This window comes from Delphinus delphis, chromosome 14, assembly GCF_949987515.2.
Source record: "Delphinus delphis chromosome 14, mDelDel1.2, whole genome shotgun sequence".
Lineage (NCBI taxonomy): Eukaryota > Metazoa > Chordata > Mammalia > Artiodactyla > Delphinidae > Delphinus > Delphinus delphis.
The window spans coordinates 10,019,855-10,035,217 of NC_082696.1; the positions used below are offsets into that span (position 1 = coordinate 10,019,855).

The 15,363-nt window shown below is 41.8% G+C and overlaps 1 protein-coding gene across 1 annotated transcript in view; it reads left to right on the plus strand.

Annotated features, from left to right (window-relative positions):
- The window catches only part of TMEM242 (transmembrane protein 242), a 47,092-nt gene extending 35,877 nt beyond the window's left edge, over nucleotides 1–11,215 (plus strand). Inside the window, exon 4 of the mRNA XM_060029722.1 lies at nucleotides 9,956–11,215. Coding sequence (XP_059885705.1) covers nucleotides 9,956–10,054 — 99 coding nt within the window. The 3' untranslated portion in view covers nucleotides 10,055–11,215. The remainder of the gene's footprint in view (nucleotides 1–9,955) is intronic.
- The last annotated feature ends 4,148 nt before the right edge of the window (nucleotides 11,216–15,363 follow it).

Here is a 15,363-nt window from a genome sequence, read left to right on the forward strand (position 1 = left end):
GCAGGCGGACTCCCAACCACTGCGCCACCAGGGAAGCCCTAAAACTTGAAGCGTTTAATTCCAATAGCTGTCTATTAGAATAAATGCTGTAAGGGTTTTCTCAAATTAAATTGGGGGCATAGCCTCAGCTTTTAAGTAATTTTTCAGCACACTATATATTAGACCAGAAGTTTTCGTGTTGTTTTTTTCCTTGCCAAGACATGCATGGTAAATGTATAGCATATCTCATGTTTCACTCCTGGCATACCGGCTAAATCGCCCTTTAAAAAGCTGTTGAGGTGTGAATGAGAGTAATAAACATTATTGGAGACATGATCTTGAATCTATTTTAATATCTAAAAAGTCAATCAGAATGTCCATGTTAGTGACAAATTACTTGTAATACATTTTCCAATTGTCATAACACTCTTTGAGAACTGCTGCCTTGGAGAGTGGTAGTTTCTGATAATATTACAACCCAGCACTGTTGGACACAAACATTGGGACTTAAGGATGCGGTTCTTGGAGCAGTGGGCTCATTGCCTAGGGAGTGCCATTCGTGTCTTAGTCTTTGTGGAGAGCAGCCCCTGGAGTTGTGCAGTACAGAGTGGCCCTGTTTAGAAGGGTAGGTTTGTGGTCCATAATCATGGAAAAATTCTCCCTGGTCAGAGAAGAAAGAGGAAAGAGGAGGACTGCAGAGAAGAGGTCCCAGAATTTGGAAAATGCTTCAGGGTAAAGCTGAGTTGCTAGATGGAGACTCAGGTTCCCAGCATGCCCCATCTTCACCAAACTTTTGGGGTTTTAGGTTAGGGGGATGGTTCTGTGGCAATAGCTGTAATTATTATTGTGGAATTCAGTACATTTATTTTATAATGATTTTTGCTTAAATGTACTCAATCCCTAAATCTTTTGTCAAGCACATTTTTAAGCAGGGGAATGTTCTATTGGCCTGTACTAGAGTATCACTGATAAGACCAGCACTTCTGATCTGCATATCAGCAATTGAAACAGGTGGAAAAAACTGAAGGTTTTCGTTTACTATCCATATACTGCAAATAGTACAAGCTTAAAAACTTTCTATGAGCCCTACTGTTGAAAGCAACTTGAGGCCCTGTTTATAAGTAGGGTATAAGTAAAGACTCTGGGTTTCCATTCCCACAGGTGTAAAATTAAAGTGTAGTTGATGTACAATATTATATAAGTAACAGGTATACAATATAATGATTCAAAAATTTTCAACGTTATACTCCGTTTACAGTTCTAAAATATTGGCCATATACCCTGTGTTGTAGAATATATCCTTGTAGCTTATTTTATACATAATAGTTTGCACCTCTTAATCCCCTACCCTTATGTTGCTCCTCCCCCCTTCCCTCTCCCCAGTGGTAACCACTGGTTTCTATATCTGAGTCTGTTTTCTTTTTTGTTATATTCACTAGGTTGTTGTATTTTTTAGATTCCACATATAAGTGATATCATACAGTATTTGTCTTTCTCTGTTGGACTTATTTCACGTAGCATAATACCCTCCAAGTCCATCCATGTTGTTGCAAATGGCAAAATTTCATTCCTTTTTATGACTGATTAGTATTACATTGTATATATATATACCACATCATGTTTATCCAGTCATCTGTTGATGGACACTTAGGTTGCTTCCATATTTTGGCAGTTATAAATAATGCTGCTGTGAACATTGGCGTGCATGTATCTTTTCGAATTAATGTTTTTGTTTTTTTCAGATATATGCCCAGGAATGGAGTTGCTGGGTTATATGATTCTTCTATTTTCAGTTTTTTGAGAAACCGCCATCCTTTTTCCCACAGTGGCTACACCAATTTACATTCTCACCAACAGAGTACAAGGGTTCCCTTTTCTCCGCATCCTCGCCAACATTTGTTATTTGTGTCCTTTTTGAGGATAGCCATTCTGACAGGGGTGAAGTGATATCTCATTGTAGTTTTGATTTGCATTTCCTTGATGATTAGGGATGTTGAGCATCTTTTCATGTGCCTGTTGGCCATCTGCATGTCCTTTTGAAAAAATGTCTATTCAGTTCTTCTGCCCATTTTTTAATTGGGTTGTTTTAAATTTTGAATTGTATGAGCTGTTGATATTTGTTGGAATATTAACCCTGTATCGGTCATATTATTTGCAAATATCTTCTCCCATTCAGTAGGTTGTCTTTTCGTTTTGTTGATGGTTTCCTTTGTTGTACCAAACCTTTTAAGTTTAACTAGGTCTCATTTGTTTATTTTTGCCTTCATTTCCTTTGCTTCAGGAGACAGCTATGTCAAAGAATTTTCTGCCTGTGTTTGCCTCTAGGAGTTTTATAGTTTCCAGTCTTACACTTAGGTCTTTAATCCATTTTTAAATTTTTGTGTATGGTGTTAGAGAATGTTCTAATTCCATTCTTTTACTTGTAGCTGTCCAATTTTCCCAGCACCACTTATTGAAGAGGCTGCCTTTTCTCCGCTGTATATTTTTGCCTCCTTTGTTATAGATTAATTGACCATAGGTGCATGGGTTTATTTCTGGGCTCTCTGTTCCACTGATCTATGTGTCTGTTTTTGTGTCAGCACCATACTGTTTTAATTACTGTAGCTTTGTAGTATAGTCTGAAGACAGGGAGTGTGATTCCTCCAGCTCTGTTCTTCTTTCTCAAGATTGCTTTGGCTATCTGGGATCCTTTGTGTTTCCATACAAATTTTAAAGTTATTTGTTCAAGTTCTGTGAAAAAATGCCATGGCTATCTTGATAGGGATTGCATTGAGTCTGTAGATTGCCTTGTGTAGTATGGTCATTTTAACAATATTAACTCTTCCAACCCATGAACATGGTATATCTTTCCATCTGTTGGTGTTGTCTTCGGTTTCTTTCCTCACTGCCATAGTTTTCCAAGTACAGGTCTACCTTCTTAGGTAGGTTTATTCATTGGCATTTTATTCTTTTTGATGCAGTGGTAAATGGGATTGTTTCCTCAATTTCTCTTATAGTTCATTGTTCGTGTACAGAAATGCAACAGATTTCTGTATATTACTTTTGTATCCTGCAACTTTACTAAATTCATTGATGAGTTCTAGTAGTTTTCTGGTGGCATCTGTAGGATTTTTTTTATGTATAGTATCATGTCATCTACAAACAGTGACAGTTTTACTTCTTCCTTTCCAATTTGTATTCTTTTTATTTCTTTTTCCTCTCTGATTGCTGTGGCTAGGACTTCCAGTACTGTGTTGAATAAAAGTGGTGAGAGTGGACATCCTTGTCTTGTTCCTGATCTTAGAGGAAATACTGTCAGCTTTTTCCCTGGGGTTTTTTGTTTGATTTTTGTTTTGGCTCTATTTCATTTATTTCTGCTCTGATCTTTATGATTTATTTCCTTCTACTAACTTTGGGTTTTGTTTGTTCTTCTTTCTCTAGTTCCTTTTGGTGTAAGGTTAGGTTATTTATTTGATATTTTTCTTGTTTCCTAAGGTAAGCTATATCACTATAAACTTCCCTCTTAGAACTACATTTGCTGCATCCCGTAGGTTTTGGATCATTGTGTTTTAGTATTCATTTGTGTCTAGGTATTTTTTAATTTACTTTTGATTTCTTCAGTGATCCATTGGTTGTTTAGTGTTTGGTTGTTTAGTAGTATATCGTTTAGCCTCCACGTGTTTTTGTTTTCTGCAGTTTTTGTAGTTGATTTCTAGTATCATAGTGTTCATATCAGAAAAGATGATTGACATTATTTCAACTTTCTTAAATTTACCAGGGCTTGTTTTGTGGAAACGTGATCTATCCCGATCCATGTGCACTTTAAAGGAATATGTATTCTGCTGCTTTTGGATGGAATGTTCTGTGTGTATCAATTAAGTTCATCTGGTCTAATGTATCATTTAAGGCTAGTGTTTCCTTATTGATTTTCTGTCTAGATGATCTGTCCATTGATGTAAATGGGGTGTTAAAGTCCCCTACTATTATTGTGTTACTCTCAGTTTCTCCCTTTATGTCTGTTAATATTTGCTTTATGTGTTTAAGTTCTCCTATGTTGGGTGCATATATATTTACAATTGTTATATCTTTTTCTTGGACTGATCCCTTGATCATTATGCAGTGCCCTTGTTTCTTGTAACAGCCTTTATTTCAAAGTCTATTTTGTCTGATATAAGTATTGCTACCTTGGTTTTCTTTTGATTTCTATTTGCATGGAATATCTTTTTTCATCCCCTAACCTTCAGTCTGTGTGTCTTCAGATCTCGTGTAGGCAGCACATATATGGGTCTTGTTTTTGTATCCATTCAGACACTCTGTTTTTTAATTGGAACACTTCCATTTACATTTAAGGTAATTATGATATGTACTTTTGACATTTTGTCAATTATTTGGAAGTTGTTTTTGTAAGTCATCAAGTCACAAAAGAACAAAAGAAGGGAAAAAAAAGACCATCTTTAGTGTTATATTTGGATTCCTTTTTGTGTATGTGTATATCTATTATAGATAATTTGGTTTTTGGTTACCATGAGGTTTTTATATAGTGAGATACATACATATACATAGTTTTATATATATATATGTATATATATAGTTTTATATATATATGAATTACATATATATTTGTTTTAAGTTGCTGATCTCTTAATTTCAAATGCATTTTAATAACCCTGCATTTCTACTCTCCTCCCCTCACAATTACTGTTTTTGATATAATATTTTACATCTAATTGTTTTGTGTATCCCTTAACTGCTTATTGTGAATATAGATGATTTTACTACTATTGTTTTTTAACCTTCCTACTAGCTTTGTGTGTGGATGACTTCCTGTCTTTACGGCGTGTTTGCCTTTTTACCATTGAGCTTTCCAGTTTGTAATTTTCATGTTTCTAGTTATGGCATTTTCTTTTTTGCTTAGAAAAGTTACTTTAACATTTCCTGTAAAACTGGTTTGGTGGTGCTGAACTCTTAGCTTTTGCTTGTCTGTAAAGCTTTTGATCTATCAAATCTACACAAGAGTCTTGCTGGGTAGAGTATTCTTGGTTGTAGGTTTTTCCCTTTCATCACTTTAAATATATGGTGTCACTCTTTTCTGGCCTGCAGAGTTTCTGCTGAAAAGTCAGCTGATAGCCTTATGGGAGTTCCCTTGTATGTTATTTGTTGCTTTTCCCTTGCTGTTTTTAATATTCTCTACCTTTAATTTTTGCCATTTTAATTGTGTGTCTTGGTGTGTTTCTCTTTGGGTTAATCCTTTATGAGTGGACTCTCTGGATGTCTATGGCTGTTTACTTTCCCAGCTCAGGGAAGTTCTCAGCTATTATGTCTTCAAATATGTTCTCAGCCCCTTTCTCTCTCTTTTCCTTCAGGGACCCCTATAATGTGAATATTAGTGTGTGACCAGGGGATTTTTGCAGAAACTAATGCCTGTGGCCAGCAGTTTTTATTTTGGCTGGCCAAAAAGTAATTGTTATTATTTCACTAACACTTTGCGGGTTATTACATTCAGTAGTTAAACCTAACACACCTGTAAAGTCTTCTAATTTTCATGAAATGTTGTCTTCAATCCACTCTTTTGTAGTAGCAAAGGAGCATTCTCCAGCACCGTGAGTTCTATTTTCACTTTCTGTATCAGAATCAATCACTAAGATTTTTTGTCTTTATTTGGTCTTATATTCACATCATCTGAATCAGACCTGTATTCTGAAGAGCTATCATCTGCTGAGACACCAGTCGACATATGTTGCTCAAAGTATCTGCATAAAATTCACCAAAAAATTTTTCTTCACTCAAAATTTCATGATGCATCATTTTTGAAAATTTTATGTTTGTAATATACACAGGTTGGCACGAAAACCTAACGGAGCAAAATGTAAATGATAACAACAATCATAAGTTGTATAATGAACCCTTGATCAATTTTAAGCTCTAACAGCTTCACACAGTGATGTTAATTGTATCACTCTCTAAAAACATACTGATAACGTCTCTGGTCAGAGACGTTAAACTGCCTTCATTTCTTTTCATTCTTTTTGTGTTCAGCATCAGTCATTTCCACTATGTCTTTTCTGTCTTCCAGCTCACTGATCTGTTCCTCTGTATCATTCAGTCAACTGTTGATTCCTTCTAGTATATTTTTCATTTCAGTTACTGTAGTCTTCATCTCTGGTTGTTCTTTATTTTCTAACTCTTTGTTAAAAACTGCTGACTTCTTGCTCTGTGCATCCGTTCTTCTCCCGAGTTCTTTGTTCACCTTCACGATCACTACCCTGAACACTTTCTTGGGTAGATTGCCCGTCTCCATTCTTCTTCTGGGGTTTTACCTTGTTCCTTTGTCTGGAGCATGTTCCTCTGTCACCTCATTTTGCCTGTTTTTTGTTTTGTTGTTTTAATGTATATGGTAGGTTAGTTACGTTTCCAGACCTTGGAGAAGTGGCCTTCTGTAGGAGACACCCTGTGTCCCAGCAACACAATTCCCTCTTATCACCCAAGCCGTATGCTCTAGGAGTTCCCCCTATGGTTGGTCCTTCTCTTGTGACAGGCTGACTGTGTGGGTGGTCTGGTAGGTTTGGTTGGCCCCCAGTCCAGTTGGGTGCCAGACCCTGCCTTGTGCGGAAGCTGCCGACTGCCGGTTGACAGGACCGGGTCACGAGGCAGCTGACTGCAGAACCTCAGGGGGCCCTGGGGCTAGTGCTGGCTCACTGGTGTGTGGCGTCAGGGTACAGAAGATTCTGGGGCTGTTGTCTGCCCCCTGGTGGATGAAGCCAGGTCCTGGCATTAGTGCTAGACTCCTGGCAGGCAGAGCCTGGTCCTGGAGGCTGGTGACAGGGCCCAAGGGTCTTAGAGCTGGTGTCAGATGGCTGGTTGGGTGGGGGTTGTTCCTGACACAGTTGGGTACAGGGTCCAGGGTGTCCCAAAGCTTGTGTTGGCTTGCTGGTGGGGAGGCTGGTCCAGAGGCTAGAGTAGGCTTCCTGGAGGGCTGGGGCAGGCCCAGGAGATTCTGGAGCTGGTGCCTTCCCACTGGTAGGTGGGGCTGGGTCTTGGACCCTGTGGTGGACAGGGCCATGTCTAAAGGCAGCTGGGCTCACGAGGTCTTAAGGCAGCTGTCTGCTGCTGGGTGGGGCTGTGTCCTCAACCCAGTTAGTTGCTTGGCCTGAGGCATCCCAGCACTGGGTCAGGTCTTGGCACTAATGAGCTAGAGGGAGGACTCCACAATGGCACCCACCAGCACCAGTGTCCAAGTGGTGAGCTGCAGTTGCCTCCTGCCTCTCCAGGAGACTCTGCAAGACCGGCAGGTAGGTCTGGCCCAGGCTCCTACCAAATTACTGCCTTTGTCCTGGATCCCAGAACATGCGCGATGTTGTGTGTGCCCTTTACGAGTGAAGTCTCTATTTCCCTAGTCCTCTGGGACTCCTGAAATTAAGCCCCACTAACATTTAAAGCCAAATTCTCTGGGGGCTCGTCTTCCCAGTGCAGGACCCCCCAGGCTAGGGAGCCCGACATGGGCCTCAGAACTCTCACTTCTGTGGGAGAACCTATGCAATGTAATTATTCTCTAGTCTGTGGGTCACCCACTTGGGGATGTGGGACTTAACTGTATTACCAGGCCACCATTCCTACCCGTCTCCTTCTGGTTCCTCCTTTACGTCTTTTGTTGTAGAAGATCTTTTCTGGTAGGTTCTGATCTTTTCGTCCATGGTGGTTTTGCACTTAGTTGTGGTTTTGGTGTGCTTGTGAGGGGAAGTGAGCTCAAGGTCCTTCTTCTCTGCCATGTTGACTGAACTCCTCCACAGCTGAAAAGTTAAAGAGGACTAAATGGCGTTCTTTTTCCCACTTGTCTCCCTTCCTTCCCCTTGCTCTGAAGCCTGTCTGTTCTAGTTGGCTATTTTTCAGATATGATTCCTTCTAGTGGTTCAGTTACTCACTTATGACCCTGGGAAACAAGTAAATAATACTTCGGAAATTAGAGGAAAGAAAAAAAATGGGGCCAAGAGGAGGAACTGGGAACACCAGCCCCCGTGCTGAAGTGGAGCAGCCACTCGGCACTCTCCCACCCAGGCCTCATCGGAGTGTCCCAGCCTCTGCCTTCTCAGCGACGGACCTTGTTCCAGATTCCTGAGAAGGTGCGATGGTAAACGATTCTGTTCATGCCCTGGCTGTCTGATACCCCACTGGAAAACTCTGTCGTTAGGCTCAGTTGTAACAGGTGTTCAACCAGAAAGGTGAAGGGAAGGAACCAAGCAGCTCGTTGCAGATCCTGGCCAGAGAGGTCTTTCAACTGAGAAAGCCCATGCAAGATTCTTCCAGGGGGGCACTCTTGGGATTTTGGACAAAGCAGTTCTTTTTGTTGGCCACCCTAGACATTTAGCACCACCCCACGTCCCCACACACCCCTATGCAAACAGTAATCCCCTGCGATTGTGACAGCCAAACTGTCAGGAGTCTCCACTCGAGAACTGCTATTTAGAACTACATTTCCAGTCAGGGATACAGTACTGCCTGTAGTTGAAAACCTTTCGTCACACTACAAACTAGAGCTGCATGGAGGAGGGAGTTAGGGAGAGACACACATGTCGTGGGTGTGTGTGTGTGTGTGTGTGTGTGTGTCTTCAAGACTGGTGTCTGAGACCCAAACAAAGAGATGGTGGGCATGGACCTCCTCCAGACTACATATGATGGATAACCTTCTATGTCTTCCAGTATCAGAATATTTAAACCAAAATGATATAACTATAAATTAATGCTTTTGACAAACATACCACAATACTTCTATCCATATGAGCTTTGTTCTTGGAACACAGAACATTTTGATGATGCTGTAGTGACACGAGCTAATGTATGTTGAGTACTGCCAGGTGCTGTGCTTTATGTACATTATCTCACTTAATCCTCACAGCTCTGTAAGCAGGTAATTATCTCCCTTCTGCACACATGGAAACTACCCCTTAGAATAAGCAGATTTCCCAAGCAGTGGAGTTGGGCTTTGAACAGAGGGGTGTACCTGATACCAGGGTCTGTGCTAAAATGGTGCTACAATGACTGGAACAAATGACTAGGAATTTACAAGTCCCAACAGGATGCACCACCTGAATTTGGAAACACTGCAAGGATTCAGCTTCAAGTTGAAATAAGTAAGCATCAAGATAAAAAAGAAAAAATACTAGCCGACTCTCAAACATCACTCCAAGAATGACTCACGTTTTGCTGTGAGTTCAGGGTGCTTCACAATCTGACTGAGGAGATCTGTGTCCTTGGGAAATAATGGCTGGGATGTGGCTGATGAGAACGCTGCAGTGCTGTGCTGTAGCGCTTCTGAAATACTACCTTCAGAACAGGACCATCTCAGTGAAAAGAATGAATCAAGAGTGTGGATCTAGTATTATCTAAGGTAAAGATTATCCACCTCCCATAACTTAGTGTTCCCCTCGCTCAGGGCGGTGCGCACTTAGGTGGAGCTGACACTGCATGTCAGGATCTTCCAACCTCCTGCTCTGACTCTCGGATTCCAAACCACCCTCTGCTGATAGAAACATTCTACTCTATCTGCCATTGATTCCTTCTTTATTTACCCCCTACTAAGTTACTTCTCCCCACTCCTTCCCTCTGGCCCCCAAATTCTTTAAGTCTGAATGGCTTCAGTATGTTTACTTAGATAGAAATCCCATTCTCAGCTGCATCTTTATATATGAAGGCCAACAACATACCATTCTCCTGGTAGGAAATAAATGTCATGAGGGCTGACGATTTAGAGCATGTTGCCTTCCAGATTTACAGTGGAGTTTTATGTTAAGGCCCAGTAGACTTATACTTGGAAAAAGACAAGAGGTACGTCTCATTGTCTTTCAAGGCAGCGAGAACAGTCTTTACCTTTTGTTGGTCTTCCTTCGCCCGGTATCCACAGCAATGATGTATCAGTCGGTCAGCAACGGGGTACGTCTCTCATTGCTTTGGCTCTTTTCCCCATCTTTTAACATCTGATGACTGATTTTTTTTCATCTTTCAGATAAAAGACTTCCGAAGTAAAATGCAATCAATATTTCCAGCAATTCCCAAGAACTCTGAATCGGCTGTTGAATGGGAGGAAGCATTGAAATCCAAATGAGATGAACATGGTGGGTGACGTCCAGAACGATCGTTACGGGAAAAGCTGGCTTTGGAGATGTCACAACAGCAAAGGGACTCGACGGATTTCTCCTAAGGAACACATGCAGATTGTTGAGTGACCCTGTGGGATGGATGGCATTCAGTGTCCCCGTAGGAGGCCGACAGTCATTTCTGTGTGCTGTACTTTATTACAACTGATTTGGTTATGTTCATATGGGGGTGGGGGGTGTTGGAGGGAGGGCAAAGTTTTCCTAAAGTTAGGAAGACTATTTAAAAATAATTATATGGGTACCTTCTCTATGTGGAGGAAATCCCAGGGGAAATACTTCTATGACTGTAACAGTTGAAACCAAGTCTTTTACCTGAAAAACAAAATTATAACGTATGATGGAAAATCTTTATAAACAGACTCCTAACAGCAGTAGTACCTCTAAGTCTAATTAAATAAGTTTTAGCAGCCTTTCTTGTCCGTATGTGGCTGTCAGAACTCGGAGGACTTGCTCCTGTTAGGCAGACTCCAAAGTGACGGGTTAATGGGTGAATCCTGTCCATCAGGCAGTGGGTGTGGCTCTCTTGTCCTGAACACAGTCTTTGATTTGTATATGCCAGTCATTTACCTGACAGCCTCACCTTAGGCCCTGTAAATTCTTAGACAAGAAGCCAGTAACAGATTATGATAACTTGAAAGGATAATCATGTGAAAATAACGATATTATGGGTATAAAATGTACTTTTTTGACAAGTTGGTTCTGGGTCCCGAAACACTGACTGACAGTTTATAGCTTTATTTCAGTTGTCAATATAAAAATAGTCCAATTATCACCTATCTTAACAAATATTTTTAACCAAAAAGATACCTGAGAACTGAGAGTCTCAGGTAAATTAAAATTTTAAGAGAAGTATTTTAACATGTCAGTATGACCAGAAAATTAACCTCTGGTTGAATATCATTGTGTATTTTCTTTATAATTGCTTAGGCTCTAATTAACAATCAATCAGTTTAAAAAAGTACATTTGAACTTTATCTGTTAAAATGAAACCTTTTAGTTTTAAGAAAAAATTTTAAATGAAATGTCAACTGCCTAATGTAACATTTTTCTCTGGACTGTGTTACCCTGTTAAAATTGCTGTATTGTTAATTAAACAGGTGTGATCAGCACCTGGGATTCCTATGTAACCTGTTTAAAATCCAAGACTAAAAGAAAAGGATTGTGAAATTTATCTCAGGGTATGTGGAGTAGCAAAATAACTTCACCCACCTTTCATTTTTAACTAAATCTCTGCTAATAAAATAGCTCTAGTCTTTGAATGCAATGAAGGAAGGAAATCGGGAGGAAAACTGAACAGGTTTTTGTCCCTATTATGAGTCTGAGTCTAGGTGGGTGGTGGGTGTGCCACCACCCACCTGGAAGCCTAAAGGAAGGAATGTTTGAGTGCATGTTTGTGTGACATGCCTAAGGTTTACAAAACCCTTCCCATATGCGTCTGTTGTCCTTAAGGGATAGGGGGGTGGGGGGACGGACACGACGACTCCCATAGTAATGATGGTGAATCACCTGCTGAGGAAAGGTTGATGGGGACAGATTCCCTAGAACCGGTACCAAGCATTGGCTCCAGTTGCATTTTAAAAGCCAAAATGAAGTAACAAAGATGAAAGTTAAAAGAAAAACAAGCAGTATGACTGACTAAAGTGATTTTTTTCTACAGTCAGAACTCAGATATCAGAAGATGTCATTTGTCTATTCCTTTTATACCAGAGGCATATTGTTAAACTGGTTAATGGAAAGGAAAAGTGTTTAACAGATAATGTTACTCTTTATGTGAAGTACCATCTGTGTACTGAGTTCTGAACGTTCCTGGATATGGAAGAGGGGAAATGTTATGGAATCTCAAGTTTGCCTCCTTCTCTGTCTTCATCTTGGGTAGAGCATGGCAAACACAATCACATTTATCTCCTGGACCATAAAGAGTTTTAATCACCCTATCAACCAGGATGACATTTTTCACAGACTTAAAAAGGAACAGAGCAGACATTATCTTGCCATAAGCAGTCCATTTCATGGAGGCTGAGCACTAGAAATTGTTTAGAGGGTGGGCAGCACGCCGTTCCCACTTCACGCGTAAGCCGCCATTAAGGCGGCTCCCATAAGAACGCCGCTTACACTGGCTCAGCGTTAAGCTTTAGAGTCTCGGCGCCAAGCTGTTGGAGAAAGCAGCGTGGAGTATATAGAGAGACCGTGGTGGGCAGGGGGCGACTTCCAGGGCCTCAGGATTCATTCAAGGGGAAAAACAAACGCCTATTCTGGTAGGTTCTTGCTGCCCTGTAAAAACGTATCCATGGGCGGCTGCTGTTTTCAGACTTAAGAAAATACGGTTTCTGAACAAACTGGGAATGAAAAATAGGGCACAAGACGCCCTGCGGCCTGTCTCTACAAGAAACAAGGATCCTAATGACGGGAGAGACAGCGAGCCGCTGCCCAGGCCCCGCAGAGCCGAGGTGTGACCGCAGGTGACCCTCCCTCCATCGCACTGACACAGGCTGACGCTGGAAAAAAAACCTGCCTCAGCTGCTCGGTCCAAAGGGGGCACCTCATCACCTCGCCTGTCGTACATTCTGCTTAGTCTCACGGATAGTGTGGGACTCAGCTTGCAAATTAATCCTTGTAACCTAAGAGGAAGGTAAGAGAAATGAAGGGGGGTGGGGAAAGCCCATGGGGACAAAGGTAATTAAAATCCACTGAATTTAGCAATTTCACTTGGGGCAAAATTTAATCTCTCCTAGGTTTGGTTCTGTATCTTCTTTAAAACAAACATTTAAGTACAAATGAAAATCAGCCAGGGAAAATATAAAATTTCTCCAAATCGTTAAATTTCTCATGAAAGTTAGCAAAATACACATTTTTATGGAACTTTATCAAGTGCAAGTGAGATGTTTTTCCTTTCTGCCGAGTCACTGAGTTATATGTCAAGGATCTGGGTTTCTGTGTTGGTGTTATCAGGATTAATTATCAAAGGCTGTGCTTTTGTGAGTCTAGAAGAGGAAAGGAAGCATCTCCGGCAAGCAGTGACATTAATCTTGTAACAATGAGTGAGGCTGTTAGCAGATTTTGTCTGACGGCAGATTACTCAGTTTTGGAGAAAATTATAGTAGCACAGTTATCAAGAAGTACGCAGAGTTCAACTTTTCTGCCCAAGTACTAGTGGAGTGATTCAGGACCTTAATTTATATTTCTTACATAAGCTAGGTGAGGCCTTTTGCCTTTGGTGAGGCAAGATCACTTACTAAAAAAGAAAACAAAACCATAGTAAAAAACAAAGAAAACAAGATTCCATATAAATGTTAATGACAGAAGGGTACGAGCCAGTCTTAATGGACTCCCGTAAGAATCTAAATTAGGCAAACCAAGCAAGCTTGGCACATTTATAGAACACCTTCTACCTGCTTACCTGAAAACGCTCCAGAAATTCATCCTCACACTGCCCCTGACGTCCCGGGCTTAGAGTGGGAGTGTAGGTCTGCAGCCCAACAGAAAACACCACAGGACACAGCCAGGGGGCTGCCTGGAACTCCAGCACGAGGGCCCGCTGCCTGCAAAGAGCAAGTGGACGAAGCTGAGCATAAAAGCTTGCATTTGACGCTCTCTACGGAGCTGTGCTAAGCTCTGCAGAGTCCCTTGGCTCTGCCAACCGGGGTGATGGGAGGGTGTTTATTTTTACTTTATTACTACTGGTTGTCTTCTCCAACTGTCCCTGTTGGAGGCTCTGTTTCCCTTCGCTTCCTACTGTGAGCGAAGCCCAAAAGGTGGACATTCTCATCTGGACGAGCTGGGCACTTACCAGGGGCGGACGGTCACGGCCCCCGTCACCACCTTTACCTGTATCCTTCCACCTCCCTTCAGTCCGCAGTGGCCACAGCTAGCTACAGATCCTTCAGCTGGGACAGAGTTTACAAAACTAAGAAAATGCTAGTAGTCAATCTCACGCAAAGCTAAAATAAGACCTTGTTAAAAAATAAGAACGATTGAGGAAACCCTTTCCTCTGAGCTTGCTCTTACGCCAGCCCTGGTTCTCTTTTCATAGATTCTTATTACGCACGACTGTAGTACAGTATCTGTGGAAACAGCACTTTATCAAGTCTTCCAACTCCCTGTTTAAAGGGAGACTTTTCTTCGACATAGTAAGTGATGAGACAGGCTCTCCTATGGTGGCCAAGAACGCAGGGAGACGGGTTCCCTGAGCCTTATTCAGGCTCCTGCAGAGCTGGAGGTGGACGGCACTTCAGCCTGCAGGATGGGGCTCCGACCCAACAAATCCCAGTTTTCCCTGTGCCTCTTCAATTCCCGTGGTATCCAAATTTGACGTCTCTGATATGTCTACGAATACTGAGTTGGGGGTGGAATCCAGATTCTTCTCAGGAGTGCATTTGCTTTAACTTTTCAATACTACTGAAGAAGCAGGGAAGGGCTGGGTTAAAACACAGGGTCAAGTGATGCCTTAGAGAAACACCTGCATCCCTGACAGGGAAGCAGATATTCATCCTTGTGTAGTTTCTTCAGGTTCAGGATTAAGCCCTTAGTAAATATAGGGAGGGAGGGAGGGAAGGAGGAAGTGAGAGAAAGAGGGAGAAAGGAAAAGGAGATGGGAGGGAATGGGAAGGGATGGAGAGAAAGAAGGAAGGAAGGGAGGAAAGGGAGGGGGAGGGAGGGCAGAGGGAGGACCAGATGGAGAAGGGAGAGAAGAAAGTGGGGGCAGGGGCTTCCTCACTGGGAAGAGGGTCCACAAGTCCAGGACCACACATCCAGCTCCTGGAGAAACTGACACTTGCCTTCTCATCCATGCAGACCACATCTACCTCAGCCACCAACACACGGGAGAATAAAAGCAGATCAGAATGATAAAAATTAGTTTCTGAAGTGAGCCCTGGGCCCCTGCTGGGGTTTCTAACTCCCAGTCCTATGACTAGATAGTCCAAAAATTAAAAATTTAAAGCAAGATCCTAATGCATTCACCAGCTCTGAGTTGCCAAGCAGGAACAGAGAAGATCTGGAAGAACAAGTGTTACTCAGGGTGTCCTCACGTCTGGCCAATTCTCGCTGTGTAGCACCTGGTCAGGGACCCAGAGGTATGAATGGGAAGCTTTCTCCCTGAAAACAAATGACCTCAAAAAAAAAAAAAAATCCCTGCCACTTCTCACTTCACTTTAGAAACCTCACTCTCTTCCCATTTGTTGGCAATGCCATCTAGAAATAAGGCTCCTTCCTCCTCTGTGGGGTGGAGTTTTATTCTGTAGCCAGAGCCCCTGAGTTG